Consider the following 21,584-nt stretch of genomic DNA (forward strand, 5'->3'; position numbering starts at 1 on the left):
GCTGCACACCTGTACCTTCTCCAGATCAGTGATCCTGAACGTACGCTGCTCAGTTTTGTTGCTTTTTTCCATGGGTGTTTTTTTTGACCCCTGGATATCTAGGGGTCAGAAAACCTCATGTGGTGGCGGGGTGGGGGTAGGGAGAATGGAGCAGCATATGCATGGACAGCGTGTACCCTTGCAGCGCAGAGAACACCAGACTGCAAATGTGTTTGCGGCACCACGTACAGCGACCGCGCTCATCTGGATGTGCCCTGTGGGAGCAAATAATGGACACTATTACCAGACTTGAAACATGATAAAAGAAACATATTAAACGAAGGTTTGAATTTGTTGTACACTGCTCGCTCATGTAGCAATATGGCTGGTAGCCAACAATTTTTTTTGAGTTGCCATGAGTCTTTGGTTCTCCACTAGAGAATGGCAGATTATATGGCAGAAGGTGCAGGATGATCAAATCTAGTAACTTGCATGTTAGTCCTCTGAAATGCTTTTTTCATTTCTCCAGCTAGGACAGTAAGTTACTGAATCTCCCAAACAACTGTGGCAGTTAGGAATGCACAAATTTCTCTTGTGTTGCTTGCTAAAAGTATCAAATATGGCAAATCTGAAATGTCAGTGTAGTATTTGGTTTTAAATCTGTTTTAATAACAGTAATCTGAGCTTCTTGGAAAAACTTATGTTTTATTTAGCTAAAACTAGCTACTGCTTGGTTTTTTTTCCCTCTCCATATAATAGAAAATGTATGGAGAAGAAAATCATGGTAAGATACTTTTTGGGGGGAAAATTGTGATCGTGATAGTTGTTATATCCTAATGGCTGAAAGCTGTCTGCCTCACAAGTACATTTTGTATTCAAAGATGCACCCACAAACTACAGTTTAGTGAAGGGAGTAAATCACAGATACACGCAACAATGATTACACCCTGTATATAAGTTAATAAAGAAATAGCATTACTAAAATTCATCATATCTTTTTATGTCTGGTATGACATGCAGACAAATTTGGCATGACATTTAATACACAAAGCCTCTCTTTTTTGCCTCATGGTATCTCACATCTAAGCAAAGGAGAATACCTTTTTTATTTTTATTAGCTCCAGGAGAAAATGGAAGTGCAGTGTTGTCAAGAGTGGCAGCTTACCAAATAAAGCTAAGATTAGTACCAACTCTTGGTGAAAAATGGAAAGTAAATTTGGTTTTTGACTGTTGTAGCTGGGCATGCTGGGAGCGATGCTTTGTCCATAGTACTAAAGAGAACCTTGAGTTGGGGCTGGAAACTCCTGAAGTAGAAACCCTAAAGAAATCTTGGGTTGAACTTTATGTAGTGATTTTTTTTTTTTTATTTATTAAGACAGATTGGAGATAGGAGGCAAGGTTTGGCTGTACAGTTATTATAGGGAGGGCACTTTTGTGTAGGGCTAGATTTTCTCTCTGTACAAAGGTGGAGTACTAAACATGCTAAGAATATAATACAGAGATTTGCAGAGTGGTAGATGGAGAGAGATCCCTAATGGGGGGCTAGAAAGCTAAATAATTGTCCGGGGTGTACTTGGTAGCTGCGTTGGTCTGAGACAAAAAGACATACAAAAAACTAGAACTCTTGGTTCCAAAATGATACCTTTTATTAGACCAAATAATTGTCCAGTTACTTTGTGACTTCTAAAGTCCATGGACTATAACTGGGTCTGTTCTCTATGATTCTTGCAAGGAAGACTCCTAAACCTGAAAAAAAATTAAATTGGGAGAGAAGAATTGCTTATATTGAATTCATTAGTTCAGCATTTATTTTTAAACCCTCCTGTTGCACAATATCGGTAGCAAATTAAAACTCTGGATTATATACCTCTTTTTTCTTATTTCCATTTTAATCTTTTTTATTTTCTTTATCCTAATATTATAGGAATAATGCTTTTAATGCCATTAAACAATGTTGTTAGTTACTGATTTAGGGAAGTTCAAAATAGATTACTAATTGTTCATTTATATATTTATTTTTTTAAGTGCTGAATTTAACAGCTTGAAGGAATTAAGTTTCCCCCCTCACCCAGAAGGTGCTCAGATGTTCATGCTGTGAAAGCAAGCCTAACGTGTCAAATTGAGCACCCAAAATTAGTAGTCAGTTTTGAAAATGTTTTGTTTTAACATGTTAGTGCTGGGTGAATTTCTGCGGTCTCTCATGCAGGGAGTTATGTATTAGATCGTGGTAAGCAAAATGTAGCCCGGGGGCCAGATGCAGCCTGCCAGGCCATTCTATCTGGCCCGCTGGGCCCCTAAAAAATTTAGAAAATTAATATTGATCTTCCCCGGCTGCCTGTCATGTGGCCCTCAATGGCTTACCACAACTCAGTAAGCGGTCCTCCACCTGAAATAATTGCCCGTCCCTGTATTAGATCATCATGATGGTCTTGTTTGGCCTTCAAATCCTAGCCCTAAAAACTCATGTTGTCAGACTTGAATATTAGAAGAACAGAATTTATGGTTATTCCCATCTTGATAGAGATTTTATGATAATCTCCCCAGAGCAATTAAAGTGTGTGGGTGTTTAAGTTGAAACAGGCAACAAAAGCAGCCACTCCAGTCTGTCCTCATTGGAGCCTTCTTGCTCTTTTATCAGAAGATCTTGCAACACTAGAAGGGTTTCCCAGTATTATGTTAAAAGTATCAATAGGGATACTATCATCAATAGGGATGAGCAGATTTTTGCAGATTAATAATTTGTGTTTCCAGTATTATTCAGGGAAATTTAAGATCTAGTTATGGCAGTTTTACCTAGGAATTTCTTAACTTATGTCTCCTTGTTTCTGTTTTTGTATATGTCAGTCGGTTGGTTTAATATGGGAGTCAGATTGCTAGTATCCTTGTTAACATAAGCAATTTAAAGCTTGTAGTTGTAAGATAACAGGTTAAAACAGTTTAACACTGTAAGATTTGTTAAGTAGACTGCTGGGGTGCAGCCAAGTTTCTTTGTCTTAAAATGGTTTGTTGTTTGTATGGTGATATCAGTTTGCTTGCCTATCTGGCTTTTGTTATGATCTCTGTGCCAAATAGGACAGGCTTTATTATTGAAATATTTTAGAAAAAGTAACTGTAGTAATACATCTGAGGCTCTTTTGGATGTTAAATGCTATTTCTTAAGAAGAACAAATCTATCATACCCAGTGTTAGCTTAGCTACAGTCCTGTAGTACAGTAGGTACTTGGATTTCTATTGCCCCCCCCCCCCCCCCCCCAATGCATTTTACTCCAGCTATGTGTAGAAGAAAAAAAATAAATCTTTCTATGTACCTTTTAAATTTCAACTGTTGTGCCAGTTTAGGATATTTTTACAAGATGCTCATGTAACAATGTATTTTAGACATTTTATCTAAATTATGCTACACTGACCTTTTGATCTGCTTTGTCTGAGAAGCAGCTCCCAAATTTCCACTTTTTTTTTTTTTTTTTTTAAAATGATCTCTGTACATGTGAATAGTGCAGGACTAGTAACCTTGAAGATTTGTATGCATTTATTCTGTCTAATGTTTAAACATAGTTGATAACAAAGCATTCGTCTTCCTTGCCTCTCTGGAAGTGAGAAGTTGAGCGTTGTATCTTTGAGACATGGCTACTACCAAGGTGTCTAAATTCTAAAAAGCAGTGAGACTATCAGAGTTGATACTATTTTTAATGCCTGCTTCTATAGACAGGGGAGATTTGGCCTTAGTCATCTGATGGCATCTTTTCTTGCCTTACACATGTTTCCTCTTATCTAAATGTTTTCCCATGAAAACTTTTAATTATGTAGCTTGTTTTTTTAGTGATTATTTCTAAATCAAGATACCAGTCTAAACAAAGTCCTATAGTAATAAAAATGAATGTAGTGAATAGTAGAGAATTAATATGCAAGTTGCTGCCATATTTTGATTGGCAGAAATACAGAGCCTATAATCTCTTCTTTTCCAGTTTGGTGTGGGTGTGCTGTGTGACAGTTCACATCTGTTTTGGCATTGAATAATTATTAAATTAATATTTTTCTCATGGTGCTTCATTTAGTGAACTCGGATCAGCTCTAAAGGGATCTTTAAGCCAAACTGAATATTAATTGCCAATTGTATGGTGATCATTGAAGTATTGCATATGTGCATGGTAATAGGATACAGGCTTTATAAACAAATAATTACATTATTATATTAAATTTATTAGGTATCACCTTAATTTAATGTGGCTTAGAAACTTCTGTATGAAGCTTCCCCCTACACACATTTTTAATGATTATATTAATAGAGGAATACTAACTTTTTGAATGAACTTTGTCATCAGTTACTTCATTACCATAGTCACTCTTAAGATTGCCACGTCATTTCCAGGGAGCTCACAGAATTTATTCACTTACCGTGAACATGCACATACGCTACTTAGTGTTTTATTCAAATAAATGCCTGTCTATTTTAAGGCACTTTCTGGCTTATGGTGATCTTAGTAAAAGATTTAAAAAGTTACTTTCATAAGCCTTCTATTATGTAGAAGCTTGTTCATGAGACTATATTAGTAGTAATGCATTTGCGTACATTATTGGATCTGCTACATTTAGAGCATTTAAAAAGGACTACTTTAAAGATGAACATGCTATAATGAACATTCTTTTGTTGTTTTATTATAACATCCCAATCTGAGTCTTCAGTAAGCTTCTTTTTGAGTATTTCTGTACTCATTGAATTGTAAACCTAATACATATCAAATGATAGTTTAACAATTGGGATAGTTTAACAATGGGATTCAATACTGACAAGTGCAGGATGCTGCACTTGGGCAGTAAGAACCAGCAGCATACTATAGGTTGAGGAACTCTCTTCTTGAAACCACAGTGGCAGAAAAAGATCTTGGAGTCATTACCGATTCCAAGATGAACATGGGCTGCCAATGCAAGGACACGGTCAGTAGGGCTAACCGCACCTTGTCATGCATCCACAGATACATCACAAGCAGGGCCAAGGAGGTGATCCTCCCCCTCTATGTGACACTGGTCAGGCTGCAGTTGGAGTACTACGTCCAGTTCTGGGCGCTGCACTTCAGGAGGGATGTGGACAGCATTGGGAGAGTCCAAAGGAGGGCCACTCGCATGATCAGGGGACAACAGGGCAGACCCTACGAGGAGAGGCTATGCGACCTGAACCTGTTCAGCCTTCACAAGAGAAGGCTGAGAGGGGACCTGGTGGCCATCTGTAAACTTACTAGCGGGGACCAGCGGGGAATGGGAGAGACCTTGTTCCTCCGAGTGCCTCTCGGAGTAACAAGGAATAACGACCATAAGTTGTTAGAAAGTAGGTTTAAACTAGACATTAGAAGGCACTACTTCACAGTCAGGGTGGCTAGGATCTGGAATGAACTTCCGAGGGAAGTAGTGCTGGCTCCTACCTTGGGGGGGTCTTTAAGAGGAGGCTTGACGATTACCTAGCTGGGGTCATTTGAGCCCAATTTTCTCTCCTGCCTAGGGCAGGGGGTCAGACTAGAAGATCTGCAAGGTCCTGTCCTACCCTACATATATGAATTTATGAATTTTAAGTACCAAAATACTGCCCTTGCAAGTTGTACAGGAATCTGTACGTATTTAAAGAATAGCTTGTTTTGGTTTTTTTTTGAGCTGGGTTCTAAGTTGAGATTTGCTTCTAATGTTTCTGTTCACAACTGTGACTTCAGAATTGAAACTGCCTTTTACAGTGACTTTAATGAATTCTGGGAAATTAGAGTTGCTATTCTATTCAGTCTTAGGGTTGAGAATATTTAAAGGTGCATGTTTAGAGCTGTACTAGCAGCATGTTGCTGTGAACTGTTGCTAAGAGCTGGAACTCAAACTAGTTACAGGCTAGGGACAGAAATTGCACATAAACCAGTATAAGTGATTGGAAACCAGTTCAAATCTTTAACGCAACTGAAGTTCATTGCACGTAAACTCTTTTTGGAGGCTAAGTACAGACAATCAAAAAGCTTGAGCCTGAATCGATTCAACCTAGGCCGCTTCCTCTAAGCTGTGTAGATTGAACCAACAACCAACTGAACTGGCAGGTAAGTATGCAGGGGATGCCAGAGCACATCTCCCAGCCTGCTGGCAATTGCCAGCCCAGCCAAGTGTCCCCAAACCCTTTCTGTCCCCCCACGGAGGATTAAGAATCCCCCTGTTCTTGTGCTGGCCCACCTTGTGGGAGCCTGCACCTCAGGAGGTTTTCCCCACCCCAGGGAGTCCGGGGGAGCTAAGGGGAATTGTCCTCCCTCCTTCCTACAGCAGCTGGGCAGGGGGAGAGGGAGGAGTCCTCCATGCGGGGTGCCTGCCTGTGCAGCCCAGCATGGGGGCACTGGGGAGCCCCTGCTTTGAGGGGCTCTCCCCCGCCCCAGCCCTGGGTACCCCAGGGAGCTGAGGAGTTTGTTTCCCTGCCCCTATGAGCTGACGGACACAGGCATGAAGCAGGATAAGGAGCACAGCGGTGAGGCAGTCCTTGCTGCACTGAAGCAGGCAGCATAGCCCAGGGCTGCAAAGCATCCTGGGATGCTTGGGGGACTGTGGGTTAACTTAGAATCACAGAATCATAGAAAATTAGGGTTGGAAGGGACCTCAGGAGGTCATCTAGTCCAACCTCCCCTGCTGAAGGCAGGACCATCCCCAAGTAGATCATTTCAGCCAAAGCTTTGTCTAGCCGTGTCTTAAAAACCTCCAAGGATGGAGATTCCACCACCTCTTTGGGTAATCTGTTTCAGTGTTTTACTAACCTCCTAGTAAGAAAATTCTTCATAATATCTAACCTAAATTTCCCTTGCTACAACTTGAGACCATTGCTCTTTGTTTTGAACCAGGAAGGGAGGGGATCTGGGACAGAAGTTCTATAAACCGGTTTGACCTAGATCAGGTAAGTCTGATACTACATCCAACAGGTTTATCTTCAACTAGTTTTGGTCATTTTGAAAGTGATTTATGTACACTGAACTTCTGTTCTGTTACAGGTTTAAACCAGTTTCTCATCACTTTAAACCGGTTTATGTGCCTAACCAAAATGGCCAAAACGAGTTGAAGCTGAGCCTGGATGGATGTAGTATCAGACTAAATTAATTTAGGTTAAAATGGTTATGGAACTTCTGTTCCAGATCCCCTCCAGATTCAATCAAACTCAGTTCCTTGGCATCCCAGGATGCTTTGCACCTCTCTTGCAAACCCTGCCTTGCAGAATGGGTGGGCTAGCCTTGGCCCAAGCTGTCTGCTCCAGCTGAGCAGGGGGCATGCTCTAGGGCCCCCCCGCTTCTGACCTGGGCGACTGCAGGCGTGTGGCTGCATTTCTGGAATCAAAAAGAGAATGTCTGTTTACTTCCTTGATGGTTCAATCTATGCAGTTTATACTAACCTGCCAAAATTGAATTGATTCAGCCTCGGACATTTTGACTGTCTGTACTTAAGCTGGCATAGTTAAACAGCAAGGAATTGTTGTTGTACTGGTCACAGGAAAGTAATGTGCCCAAGTAGGCCTCTACCTAAGTGAATTAGTTTTCATAGTTACTAACCAAGTTTTTAAACAGTATTAAATGTAAGGGAGGAAATCATGGTTTATCTGAAGGAAAACGTAACTAACTTCCAAGAACATCATGCATTTAAGTGTTGCTTTAAGCAACGTTCAGGCCTGTTGCAATGACTAACTGTTTAAAATGTATATTTCAATGGTTCAGTATAAGCTGAATTATTTATTTTTATTTTCATTCTTAATTATATTCAGTACAGACAGGACCTAAAATACTGTGTGCAAGGCCTATTTTTTGCCACAGGTGACTGATAGGAAATTCCCAGGCTGCTAGTCTAAAATTAAGCATTGTACCAATGCTTACTTATGGAATGACTTAATGAGACTTTTTTCATTTACAGAGACAGAAGGATTCAAAATTGACACTATGGGCACCTACCATGGAATGACTTTGAAGTCTGTAACTGTAAGTTTAAATAATTTCTGAAACTTTTTATGCTGAAATTATATTTGTAATTTCTTTTCCCCCCTTTTTTTGGCATAACATCCCAAAAAAGGCTGTCTTATTTAAAAGTCAGTGCCTGTAAAAGTTGAAAACACATTTGGTTTCAGGAGATTGCCTCAGTTGTTTTTTCTATAAGTTGTTTAGAGGTTTTTTTTTAAATATGCTAAATATACTCTGAATTAAAGATAAATAGGCTTGGCAGAATTCAATTTCTATTTTTTAAAATAATTTCAACGGATAACATCTGTGTATTTTTAAGTATGCATTTTGACTTTTATTGGTTTAAATTTTCAGGGTTGTGCAAAATTAAGGATGTGGGGGGCAGACAATTTATTAAAGACAGTATGCTGTTTAAAAGCTGCCCATAGCTCCCACATCCACTTTGTCACTTCCTGTTCCTTTGTTCCTAGGCCCCTAGGGTTTCTGCAAGTTGCAGTCCAAGCTACAGTCAGCATGGTTCTGTAGGACTGCTTTGCCCTGTGGTCACACACTCCATCAGCCATCACTTTTCTTACATCCCCTTTTATATACATTTTGATTATTAACAATAGAAATATATTTTATCACTGAGAATGTGAGATGAATTCATTTATCAACTTTTACCAATATAAAAATGGAATCCTGCCAAGCCTAAAATAAAGTCCTTGCCCTAAGTTAAGTCTATCAATTGTATTGATAGAGCTGTGTTGGCAAATCTCCTAATGGAGAAGCAGCTTATCCTGTTCAGACTTTTTTTACTAGTAAAATACTTCTGCTAGTTCTGTGAATGAAATAATCCTTTTTAGGAGTATAGTTTATCAGTTATAGCTACCTGCTTTCAGGCTTTTACTGGTGTAGGTATGCCTACTAGAGTTGCAACAATATTTTGCACTCCTAAATGATAGAACTATGTGGAGCATTAGAGCCTTATAACATGGCTATCCTGTCTGCTTTGATTGGGTTTAGGCTTGGTCTGCATTACATTGTGTGTAGTATGGCAGAACACTTTTGTTCTACCAGCCTACCAGTATCAGTTCTGTGAGCAACCAAAGGCTTTGGATCATAGGGGACCTGACAAAGTGTACGTAGATGTGCCCCTGCTTTCTTCTAGTAGTCATGGCCTTCTTATCTGAACATCCCAAGGTGCACTGTGTGCTCAGCCAGCATAGCTGTTTTTGTGAAGGGAGGCAGGTACTCTTGGTGGTTGTCTTCCAAGAAAACTTCTGCCTGGCTTGAGACTTGTAGTGTAGAAAGGCCCTTAGTTGGTGACAAATTCATCAGTGATCTCTAAAGTAGTTGTTGAGAATTTCTTCATTCAGCCTGGTGTGATTGGCCAGTTTATTTCAAATGACTTTAGGGTTCTTTTGTGTGGATTTTCCTATATGCAGATGAGAATGCAGAGACCCTCAAACAATTTATCCCATGTTTTCTTTAATTTGTCTGCTTTTATGGGAGTGAGTAAAGTCTCTCAACCATGGTTTTGAGTTGCCTGGAAGTTGGGCAGATGCTACAGAACTAATGTTGAGGCCTCGTTAAGACTTTTGCCATCTGTATACCTAAATAAGCCCAATGAATAGTACTAAACATTCTCTTAAACTTGTGTACCTGCTTCTGGTTTGCCCTCCTATAGTACGAACATAAAATGAGGCCTAGAATGTAAACGTTTCAACCAGTCAGTGGTAACTTGTTTTTAGTTTGTCAGCTAAGAAAAAAATGTTGCTTAATGTTTTTCATTTTCATCTTTCAATCATAACATACTGTCACCCAGATAATTTTTATGTCATCTTAATTTTAAACCATGAATATGTTGGTGCCACACTTCTGCATTTCTAGATGAGTTCAGAATCCCATTGATATGAAAAAGGTGAAATGACTGCTTGCATCAGAGGCTTGTTTTTAGTGGTACTAGTTAATGCTCTTTCCAGGGCTAATGGCATTTTTGGGCTCAATTTGTATATTTTTATTACATAATATCATTTTCAAATGATTGTTGCGACTTGTCAACTAGGTTGTCTGCAAATTGTTCTGTGGAAAAACATTGAGTTTCTTTGAACAAGAACATGTTTCATTTTCTTGCAGTTAGCTAAAATGTGCTCAATTAAAATTTAGTATGACAGAATCCTGGATAAAAAAAAAAAAATTAGAAAAAAAATTATTTTAATTGCCCCTCCTTCTAAAGTCAAGGTAGAAATGCAGCTTTAATTTATGTGGACTGAAATCTTATATGCGTTCCTAAGTTCCTCTTATTTCCAGGTTTAATTTAAACTGAGCTGCCTCTGTTCTACATATTCTTCCACAGAGGCGGCGTAGAAAGGGCTTCAGATAACTTCATTTTGGGGGGGGGGAGGACAGAAGGACAGGAAGTTCACAACTTAGTCTTTCCATAATATGTTCTGTTTCCAATTGAAACAGTTGCATGCTTTAAAAAGTGCTGTAGCATTGCACATACGATTTTACATTGTGTCATGAGAAGCAATAAAATTCCATCTGCCATTTTTGGCACTGCTCCATCCAGGAAAAATTGAGCATTGGTTTCAGAGCTTTATTTTCTACAAAGAATGTCAGACCTCTTGTTTAAAAAATGCTCAGCCTATTTGAAAGCTGTGGTAGAAAATTTTGGAATGAAAGACCAGATATGTGAATGTACAACTTGTATGGGATAGTCATGTTACTATAGAGGCATCTAACCAAATTGAAATTAATTGAAATGACTCAAGTATTTTATAAGATGTATAAAGCTGCTTTATAAGATATACTAAGCAGCCTCAAACCCCTATCTGTAGTAGTAAGGCTCTAGTACCTGTTTTCTGGCTTTGTATTCATTCTGTGTTTTCATTCTTTTTGTTTCCTTGTTCCTCTTCTGTCCTCCTCTCTCTCACTCTTTTTTTTGGTCTCTGACTTTTATTGGAGGAAATTTAAAACATCAGGCTGCCTGTAGACATGATGGTTTGTGTTCTAATTAAGACGTGTCACAGCAGACGCAATTAATTGAGTCTGCTCCATGTTCTAATTAAAACCCTCCAGCATGGCCTCACCCTCACAACTGCTCTAATGAAAACGGCTTCTTCCCACTCCTGAGCACATGTATAAGCACCCTTAGAGAGTTAGTCAAGTAAAACATATCTGCACTGCACACTTTAAAAGAAATTAATACGGTAGTTTGTCCCATGGAGTTAAACTGAAAAATTCTAAATTATGCACTTGGTCACTCTTCACTACTGGGTAAAATGCTGCAATCCGATGACAATCATAGGAATATGAAAAATAGAACCACATTTTTATAATCTGTTTAATTAATCCTGTGTAGTATGTCAAAATGAGACTTCGCCAGTGTCTTGTAAAATGGTGTTAATGCTTTCCTATCTCTAATGCAATTACTACTGCAGGATAAAGGAATCAGGTCACTTACTTTTCTATCATATCTTGCATTTTTCTCTTCTGGTTTCACATGCTTCATGATCCTCAGTTTGGAAGAGATTACTCATTACCCCAGTTTGTTTGACATTATCGACAATGCAGTCAACCCTTAATTTATTGAGAGTAAGTTGTTGACTTTTGCCCCCTTCCCATAGCTTTGCTTCTCTATCCATCATCTGTGTCCAGTATGTGAAACCATGAATGGTTTCAATTTTTTTTAAAGTAATTCTCCAGCTTCTTTATTCTGTGGACTACAGCTATGTGATACCAGCTTTCTCTTTTTAGTCCCCACTGTCATTAGTTCGAAACAAATTTTTTATCTTGCAGACAGCTGAAGAATTTCTGTACTGTTGTTGTTAGCAGGCCACAGCATGAAACCCACCTATCTGGAAGTCACTCAGTCTTTTGCCTGAAATGCAACTAAAAGATAGCCTTTTCTGTGTAATTGGTAACTAGTTTACATCTCTTCTCTTCTTCAAGGTTTTACAGCTGTTACTGTCTCTGAAAGTTTCTTCGCATCTCCTTCCTATCCTCATCTTCTTACTTCCACTGCTTTTGTTTCGATTTATGAGAAACTTACAAGTCTGTCATGTGCAAGTATATTGAAACTGGAGAAATTGCTTTGATTATGACTTTTTTTCTCTCTCTGAAGTTTGAGTTCTGGATACTGTTCTATGAGAAAACAGAGCTGCTGCATTTTTTATTTCCTGTCTTCTCATCAATGATGAAGCAAACTCTCTTAACATTCAGAATTTGTGACAGAACAGATGGTGAATGGTGGGATTTTTGAAGTAATGTCAGGTAAAATACCTTGTGCTGCTGGCAGTTCTTCCTTGCAGCAGGCCTTTTGCTTAATTGGCATACATAGTTTCTTCAAAAAGAAATGACTTGTTTAATGAATTTTTACTGCTAAGTAATAAAGTTCATTATTTCTGATGGTGGAGTTGCTTACAGTAGCAGACTTTCCTCAGTTCTGATCCTCCCTGAACTATCACATATCTGAGTTTTCCTAGTTTATTGTGGTTATAGAGTTAGTAATTTGGTGACAATAGCTTTATCCTATTTTGTTACCTAGCTGTTTGTACTGCAGATTGGACAACCTGCTGCTTAGACACGTACAAGTCTACTTACAGATTCACTTAAAACTAGAGCTGCACGTAGAGCAGCAAAATTAAATTCTTTTAACTAAACAGGGACGATCACTCGGGTAAATAAAATAAGAGCTATATCATTGGGGAGCACAGTCATATTAATAATCATATGACATATATTAATAGTATGTTTACCGTGTAGAGCTCTGTTTAATGTGTTTTTCAGTTGAAATGCTGAAGAGTTCCTGTGTATTCAACCTTACTCTTAAGGTTTTCAAAAGTACCCATATAAAATGGACATTGTCAAAATGTTTTCTTTTGCTTTTTGCTTGGTCGTGTTAAAGGAAGGATGCTCAGCTGAAAGTGAAGCCAGTGCCCTCTAGTGGAAATAAATTTGTTTGACCTTTCCATTGTATTTACATAATGAAATTGAATTCTGTAGTAATACCACTGCTGTAACCACAAAACATGAAACGCTTAGTTCTTGCCACAGCGTGTTGTGGTTGTAAAGGTCAGAACAAACAAGCTGTCTGCAGACTTGCAATGGAATATTGGAGTAATGAGAAGTTGCTTGTGACTTGCATGTAAAATAAAATTGGCTTTTATAGATTAGTTAGTGAGGGTATATACTTTTTTCCTTGGTGAAGGAATGCTGCTTTAACCATGTGTATATGTAAATAACATTCTCGTTCCCCATAATAGTTACTTTTTTTTCTTTAAGACTCCATGACCTTAGTTTTCACCCATGCCTAGCTTCTACTTAACTAGTACCCCACCTCCTCACCACCCCCATGTTTTCATAGTTTCATAGTTGGTAGGGTTGGAAGGGACCCGAGCAGATCATCAAGTCCGACCCCCTGCCACGGACAGGAAAGGATGCTGGGGTCAAATGACCCCGGTTAGGTGGTTGTCTAGCCTCCTTTTGAAGATCCCCAGGGTAGGAGTGAGCACTAGTTCCCTTGGAAGTTGGTTCCAGCTCCTAGCCGCCCTAACTGTGAAGTAGTGCCTCCTCATGTCTAACCTGAATCTACTCTCCGTCAACTTATGGCTGTTGTTCCTTGTTACTCCCAGTAGTGCTTGGAGAAACAGGGACTCTCCCATAGCTTGCTGGTTCCCCTTGTTAAGTTTATAGGCAACCACCAGAGCCCCTCTCTGCCTTCTTTTGTGGAGGCTGAACAGGTTCAGGTCCTGTAGCCTCTCCTCATAGGGCTTAACCTGCTGCCCCCTGATCATGTGAGTGGCCCTCCTCTGGACCCTCTCAGTGCTGTCCACATCTCTCCTGAAGTGCGGTGCCCAGAACTGGATGCAGTACTCCAACTGCAGCCTGACCAATGTTGCATAAAGGGGGAGGATGACCTCCTTGGACTTGCTTGAGATGCATCTGTGGATGCATGACAAGGTGCGGTTAGCCTTCCTGACCACGTCCCCACATTGGCGACCCATGTTCATCTTGGAATCAATAGTAACTCCAAGATCCTTTTCTACCATTGTGCTGATGAGAAGGGAGTTCCCCAGCTTGTAGGTATGCTGCTGGTTCTTCCTCCCCAGGTGCAACACCTGGCACTTGTCCGTATTGAAACCTATCCTACTCTCATCCGCCCACCTCTGTAACCTGCCCAGATCCAGTTGTAGCCTATCCCTCTCTTCTCGCATGCTCACTTCTTCCCACATCTTAGTGTCATCTGTGAACTTGAACAAGGTGCTTTTCACCCTCTCGTCCAAGTCCCCAATGAAGATATTGAACAGTGTGGCCCCGAGGACCAAGCCCTGGGGAACCCCACTGCCCACATCCCTCCAGGTCAAAAATGACCCATCCACCACCACTCTCTGGGTACGGCCTTCCAGACAATTTGCAACCCATCTGACTGCATAGGCATTGACACCAGTCACCTAATTTTTTAATGAGGGTGGGGTGAGAGACGGTGTTGAAGGCCTTCCTAAAGTCCAGAAAGACTACGTCCACCGTGACACCTGCATCCAAGGCTTTTGTGACCTGGTCGTAGAAGGCAACCAGGTTGGTCTGATAGGACCCGCCTCTAATGAACCCATGTTGATTGCCCCTAAGCACAACCTCCCCTGCTGGGCCCTTGCAGATGTGCTCCTGGATAATTTTGTCAAAGAGCTTCCCCAGGACCAAGGTAAGACTAACAGGCCTATAGTTTCCTGGGTCCTTTTTCCTCCCTTTTTTGAAAATGGGGTCCACATTGGCCCTTTTCCAGTCCTCTGGCACCCTGCCAGAGCACCATGAGTGCTCGTAAAGCTGTGCCAGGGGTCCCACAATGACCTCTGCCAATTCCCTCAGCAGTCTGGGGTGGAGATCGTCAGGACCTGCTGATTTGAACATGTCTAGTCTCACCAGAAGTTCCCTGACAAGGTCCTCACTGACCTTGGGCCCAGCTGTGCCTTCCCTGGGTCCATTCCTTTCACAGGTATATTGGCATGCCATAAAATCGTGTACCCATTACAAGATATTCCAAGGCTGGTGCAAAATACTCATCCTTTTCTAGCATAATGTGCCCACTAATTGGAGTGGCAAGTGTCCACACTGGATCTCTGCAGTAATATATTAAGTTGCAGCACAAGGTTTCTCTAAAGATGTTTAGATCTACATACTGGTTTTTCTAATAGATTTAGTAGGTTCTTCTCTTTGCCTTTCTCAATCCTAAATTCTAGGAAACTGTTTTTAACCATTCTGGTTTCTTTTAGAAATTGCAGCCCTCAAAAGCTCAGAGGCTCCCTTCATTTTTTTTTCTCCTGTTGCTGGTGTTGGAAGTTGTTACTGGTAGTCATGTGCAGCTAGAACAACTGTTATCGGTTCCTTCCTCTAGCAAAGGTCTGTTCACAGGCTGGTAACCACTGCTGAGAGACTTATATTTGTCTACATGGTGACATAACAAACCCAACTTAGGCAGACCATCTGGTTGTACAGAAACCAGCTAGGTTTTAGTCGGATTGGTGTATAATAATCAGATGGATATAATTCTACATGCCCTACATTTCTAAGAAGGCACGTTTTTAAAGCTTCTAAATTCTTTGCTGAAATGATATTCCCAGTGTCCAGTTTGCTAGATTAAAATATTTGGTGTAAATTATTTCCAGACTTGTTTATGTGTTAATAGTTCTTAACAAGTGGTAATAATTTGTTTGGTTTTATGTTAATGACTTGAGTTACTGCAAAGAGCGATTTTTGGTGTTTAGCTGATAATATCGTTTGTTGAAGTAAGTGACATTTTTGTACAAGCTACATACTTTATTAAGGCAGATGGGTGCCTTTAATCCTCATTTTACGTAGGTCTTTATTTTTGGAAGAATATGTGTGTGGATGAGTACCACTAAATTCAAAGACATTTTTGTATCAGTTGAATAAAAGTAGATTTAAAGAACGGAGATTTAAGTAAATTAAGATTCAAGTAAGTACTGCAACAACTTGTTAATGTGTCCCCCTCAGTTTTTTGTGCATTTAGCATGTTGAATTTAGATTCTATAAAGTTGATGGAAGTGTTGATTTCAGATTTAATAAGTAAAGTGTTGGGATGTCCTGTCAAGAGAAAATGTTTTTAGGTTCTGTGAGACGGATAGAGTGGAAGTAGGGTAATGTAGAGTCCAAAACTCCAGCGCACGCTGGTTTATGTGGACAACTATGGATAAATGATGTGCTTCTGCATAAGTAAATCAATTAGATGCTAGTCTATTCATTTACAGAATTGCTCTGAGAATGAAGAGAATAAAATGTAACTTAATAATAGAGCCAATTCTAAATTGATGTCTAAGTTGAGTTATCTCTACCAGTGGGATTTAGAAATATTGTGCTATAGAAATGAAAGTATTTGTAATTTAATTTCCACTGGATTTGTGGTTTGAAAAATCCACAAATTAAACTGGAAGTGTAGGACTTCCAGGCTCATTCCCCAGAAGAGACCACCCAGCATGATGTGGCTGCTCATGCTGTTCCTGCCTGTCAAAAAGGCAAGCTGCTGCACTCTCCAGCAGTGCAAAAACAGTTAGTTGTGTCAATGTGTTCAACCTCTCTTCTGCAAAACAAACAGTTCTTTAAAAAGTATAATAACATGATACATTTTGTAAAAGAGAATGGATTTCTATAACTTGCATCTCTAGGATAACTCATGTCTTTTTTCGTTGTTCTTTGTTTTAAAACTGTTTATGCCCTCTACAAATTCTTCAACATATCAGGGAATTGACTTTAATTCAGGCATTTGCTGCTTGAGGGTACTTTACTCAGTTTTAAGGACGGTAGGGGAGAGACCATGAAACTTCTCGTGTACTAATCTTACATTTTTGTAGAGGTACAAGCAAGTATATTACAGCACACTCTTCAGTTCTGAAGTGTTCTGTATTTCCCACTTCTAAAAGAGTAGCCATTTAGAGAACAACTAGCACATGGCTTACACAGGATTCTTATTTTGTAAAATTAAAAGGGAGACACTGAAGGAGTGAGCCATTAAACAATAGGTGCTTTTCTGTCAGCTGCAATTTGTGTGCAATCTATCCATAACAAAACTGGTTTTTATTCTGTATACAATACAGTCTCTCTCTCTGTCTCTCTGTCTCTCTGTCTCTCTGTCTCTCTCTCTGGGTTGAGCAGCATTCTATGAATTCTCTTGAGTGTACATCATGATAACTTGTTCTGAAACTATGGCATTTTTCTTTCTGGGATAACTGAAGTTTAGCCATGGAAATGGAGGAGGGGTGGGGGGGATTGCAAAGAGCGAGTTAATTAAATCATCGACATAGTAGAAGGATACTTAGCGCTGTATAGTCAGTTAGATCATTCCCAAAGCAGCTTTTGGATTGGTTTCATTAAATATAACCTCATGAAAATATTTTTCATTGTTTAAACATCTTTGCATATCACTACGTGCGATGGTAATTAACTTCAGAGAAGAATGGAGGAGGGAAAAAAAGACTGAGTTCTCTCAGTACAGTTATTCAATTGGAAACTAACACTTAATTCCCAGCTCAGGTCAGAATAGCCTTGTCCTAGTCTTAGAAAGATGACTTCTAAATTTAGTCTGAATAGGTCAGTTCGATATAGAGTAGGACGGTGTAGAATAAGACAACACATGTATTGGTAGGGGGGGTCTGGTTGGGGGGCATGGGTCCCCCGCAGGATCCACAGCTTATCCCCTCAGCGGCTGTTGGCACTCAGGGCCCACTGCTGGTAAAGCCCTCCGCAGCGCGGCACTGGCCGCCTTAGACCCAGTGCCGCCTGTGCCACTTGTCACAAGGTTGGCCTGGCTCGGTGTGGCGCCGTGCACCTTCAGTCAGCCCCGGGTCACTTGGGCTGTCACCTGGGGCCTGGGATTGCGCGTTGCGCCAGGCTGGGTCCTGCCTCCACAGACCACATGCACCGTTGGACTGGTTCCATGGAGGCAGGACCCAGCTCAGCACGATGCACGGTCCCTGCCAGTGTTGCCGGCATCTGGGTGACACCCCAATGGCATGGCCCTGTGCCAAGCAGCACAAGTGGCGCACCATGCCACAGGGGTCTTTGCCAGCAGTGGGCCCTGAGTGCTGATGGCTGCTGCTGTAGTATGGACTGTGGGCCCTGTAGAGGGGGAAGTGGGTCTTGTGGGGGGGGGGACACTCAGGAGGGGTGAGCAGCCTCCCCCCACACCCCTTCCCAGCCCCCTCCTGCAAACCCCACATCTCCCCATCACACACCCAGCTGCCAGACAGGATGAGACCTGATGGCAAGAGCTGTGACTGCTGGGGCAGCTGTCCCCACATACTAGTTAGTGATGAAGGGGTCAGGGGAAGCTCTAATTGTTCTATGATAAGAAAACCAAAAGCAAACATCAAAACATTTAGATATTCAGATTTTATTTTATTATGATGATAGAGACACTGGTAGGTTTCCAGATTGCTTTAGAATTGTAAATATATCAATAAAATATTGCCCAGTTGATTGCTCCCATTCACTCTCTCTCTCGCTCATGTGTGTGTGTGTGTGTGTGTGTGTGTGTGTGTGTGTGTGTGTGTGTGTGTGTGTGTGTGTATAGTGGTCTTTTGTATTAATTGTGGAAGAACATGGATTTGGGGGGATTTTAAAGAGTGAATTTGGGATTGTTTTATCAGATCATTTGCAGTTTATAAGTAGGGAATATTAGGATTCCTGCTAGTGAGGCAAGTGGCAGGACCTAGGCAGAGGAGCCTGCTCAGAGCTGGCACCTGGGACCCAGCTGGAGGTGGCTAACTTCCTGGCCACTTGGCAGCAGGTCATAGCTAGGCATTAGCCCCACTGCCAGACTGCTGCAGTTGGGTAGAGGGTGCAGGGAACTCTTGGTTAGGACTGCTGCAGTGGTCCAGGTGGCACAAGGGTCTAGTGACCCCAGATACCAATTGGCCGGGTCCCAGAACGTAAGAGCAAGCAGCCCTGAGTTGCTTGCCAGGGCAGCTTTTTATATTGCTGGGGACAGCACAGGTGCTGGCCCCAGGCTTTAGCTCCTCCTGGCTGCAGATCTGGGAGGAGCTGGGCAGGGTCATTTTGCCCAAGTGGCACAACTTGCCCCACACCAAAGCGCATGTCCAGGCATGTGTGCTGAGGCAAAAATCCCTGACACAAATTTGTACCGCTCTTACTTGAGCTGCTGCAAGCACACATGCCTGCATGTGTGGATGCGCCCTTGGTGTTTGTTTAAGAGACTGTAGGTCTTAGCTTGGAAAAGGCATGATTTATGGAGCTTCTTGGAGGGTTTCTGAACTTTTGGTGGTGTGAAAGAACTGTCAGGCATTTTATCTAACATTAGAGAAGATCTTGTGCAACGTTAATTAACTTCCTGGACTCCACAAGAGAAGGCTGAGAGGGGATCTATAAACTGGCCAAGGGGGACCAGCAGGCTATGGGAGAGTCCCTGTTCCCCCGAGCATTACTTGGTGTAACAAGGAATAATGGCCATAAGTTGACAGAGAGTAGATTCAGGCTAGATATCAGGAGGCGCTACTTCACAGTCAGAATGACTAGGATCTGGAACCAACTTCCAAGGGAAGTGGTGCTCACTCCTACCCTGGGGGTCTTCAAAAGGAGGCTAGATAGACACCTTGCCAGGGTCGTTTGACCCCAGCATTCTTTCCTGCCCATGGCAGGGGGTCGGACTTGATGATCTGCTCAGGTCCCTTCCGACCCTACCTACTATGAAACTATGAATGCATGTTATAGAAAAACGAGTTGCCTACTTAAATGTTTTGTTTTCTCTCTGTAATAACTGTTGAATATTTTCGGAGTAAAATGTGTTGTATAACATATGCCTTTTATATTTTTCCCCCTTTGGTGGTGGTTTAATCTGTTGTTTTTTAAATAAATGTACATATGCATGCACAACAGTTAATCTGATTGTTGTGTATAGGACATCTGCTGAGAGGGGAAAACAGCAGTGTACAAGCAGTCCTGCAGATTCCTGGAGTGTGATGGGGATAACTTTTTGATACAAATAGCAGAGAAGCCAACTAAGGGGGAAAGGAAACTCTTCTTGACTTACTGCTAACAAACAGGAAGGGATTGATTGAGAATGTAATGGTGGAAGGTGGTTAAGGTAACTTGGGTGATGGTGACCATTAAATGAGGAGGAAGGTAGGAGGGCAGCAGAATAGGGACACTGGGCTTCAGAAAAGCAGACTTCAATAAACTTGGGGAACGGGTGGGCAAGTCTGAGGGGAAAGGAGACTGGGCAAGCTGGCTTTAAGAAGGCCTTCTTAGGGATACAGATGAAAGTATTCCCAGGAAGACTAAAGTGGATCTGGAGATCAGCCTGGCTAGACAGTAGTCTCTTCAAGGAGTTGAACCTCGCAAAGGAATCCTATAAAAAGTGAAAATTTGGCCATAGTACTGGGGGAGAGATTAAAAGCATTGCATGGGCATGCAGGGAGAAAATTAGGAAGGCCAAGGCAGTTTGAAATGCAGCTGCAAGGGACAAAAAAGGCAATAAAAAGGAATTCTACAAGTATTTGAAAAGCAAAAGAAGACCAGAAAAACCATAGGTACCTTACAGAATGCAGAAGGCAGAGAAGGGTAAAATATTTAATGCCCCAATAGGGGCAGCTACCAGATGAGAAGCACAGATGGCAGCGAAGGTGGGGAAGGAATAAAAAATTCCTAGGTTAGGGAATTACGTAAATAAGATAGATGATTTCATGTTGACAAGGCCAGATGAGATGCATCCTAGGGGTATTGAAGGAATTGGCTGGGGTGATTTTAGAGCCATTGGCTATCACCCTTAAGATCTTGTGAAGGTCAGGTGAGGTCCTGAATGATTGAAATAGGGCAAATATAGTGCCCGTTAATAAGAAAGGGAATGGAAGGAGTAGTATCTGGAGAAATACAGACTATTCAGCCTGACCTCAATACCTAGGAAGATCATGGAGCAGGTCCTCAAGGAATTGGTTGCGAAGCATGGACAAGGTGATCAGGAGAAGCAAGCATGGATTCATGGAGAGCATGTCAAGCCTGACCATCTTGTTTTCCTTCTGTGATGAGACGACAAGCTCTGTGGATGAGGGGAGAGCAGTGGATGACTTCAGCATGGCTTTTGACACGGTCTCCCACAACATTCTCATTAACAAGCTAAGGGAATACAGACTAGATGAAAGTACTAGATGGATTCATAACTGGTTTAATTGTGATACTCTGAGTGGTCATCAATGGCTCAGTTTAGTTGGGAGTATGTATCGAGTGGCATTCTCCACGGGTCTGTCCTGCATTTGGTGATGTTCAACATCTACATCAATGATTTGAAAGATGGGGCTGAGTGTGCAGTTAACAAATTTTTGTATGACACCATGTTGGGTGGAATTGCAGATACTCCTGAGAGCGGGAGTAGATAATGAGCTAGGTAGACTGGATAACTGGTCTACCATCAATGAGGTGAAATTGCACTTGTTGAAAATTGTGCACTTGAGACAGAATAACCACATGCACTAATACAGACTGGAGAATGACTGGCTAGGCTGCAGTGCTGCAGAGAAGGACCTGGGGGTTACAGCAGGCCATGAGCTGAGTATGACCCAACACTGTACTCTTGCTGCAAAAAAAACGCCAGCAGCATATGAGGTTGTATTGACAGGAGTGTCATTTGCAAATCAAAGAAAGTGATTCTTT

The 21,584-nt window shown here is 41.3% G+C and overlaps 1 protein-coding gene across 1 annotated transcript in view; it reads left to right on the plus strand.

The window, feature by feature from the left end:
• The window catches only part of CDC73 (cell division cycle 73), a 164,098-nt gene that overhangs the window by 50,574 nt on the left and 91,940 nt on the right, over positions 1–21,584 (plus strand). The window contains exon 10 of the mRNA XM_006260658.4: positions 7,882–7,946. Within this exon, the coding sequence (XP_006260720.1) occupies positions 7,882–7,946 (65 nt within the window). The remainder of the gene's footprint in view (positions 1–7,881; positions 7,947–21,584) is intronic.

Source organism: Alligator mississippiensis, chromosome 5 (genome assembly GCF_030867095.1).
Source record: "Alligator mississippiensis isolate rAllMis1 chromosome 5, rAllMis1, whole genome shotgun sequence".
In the NCBI taxonomy this organism is placed as follows: Eukaryota; Metazoa; Chordata; order Crocodylia; family Alligatoridae; genus Alligator; species Alligator mississippiensis.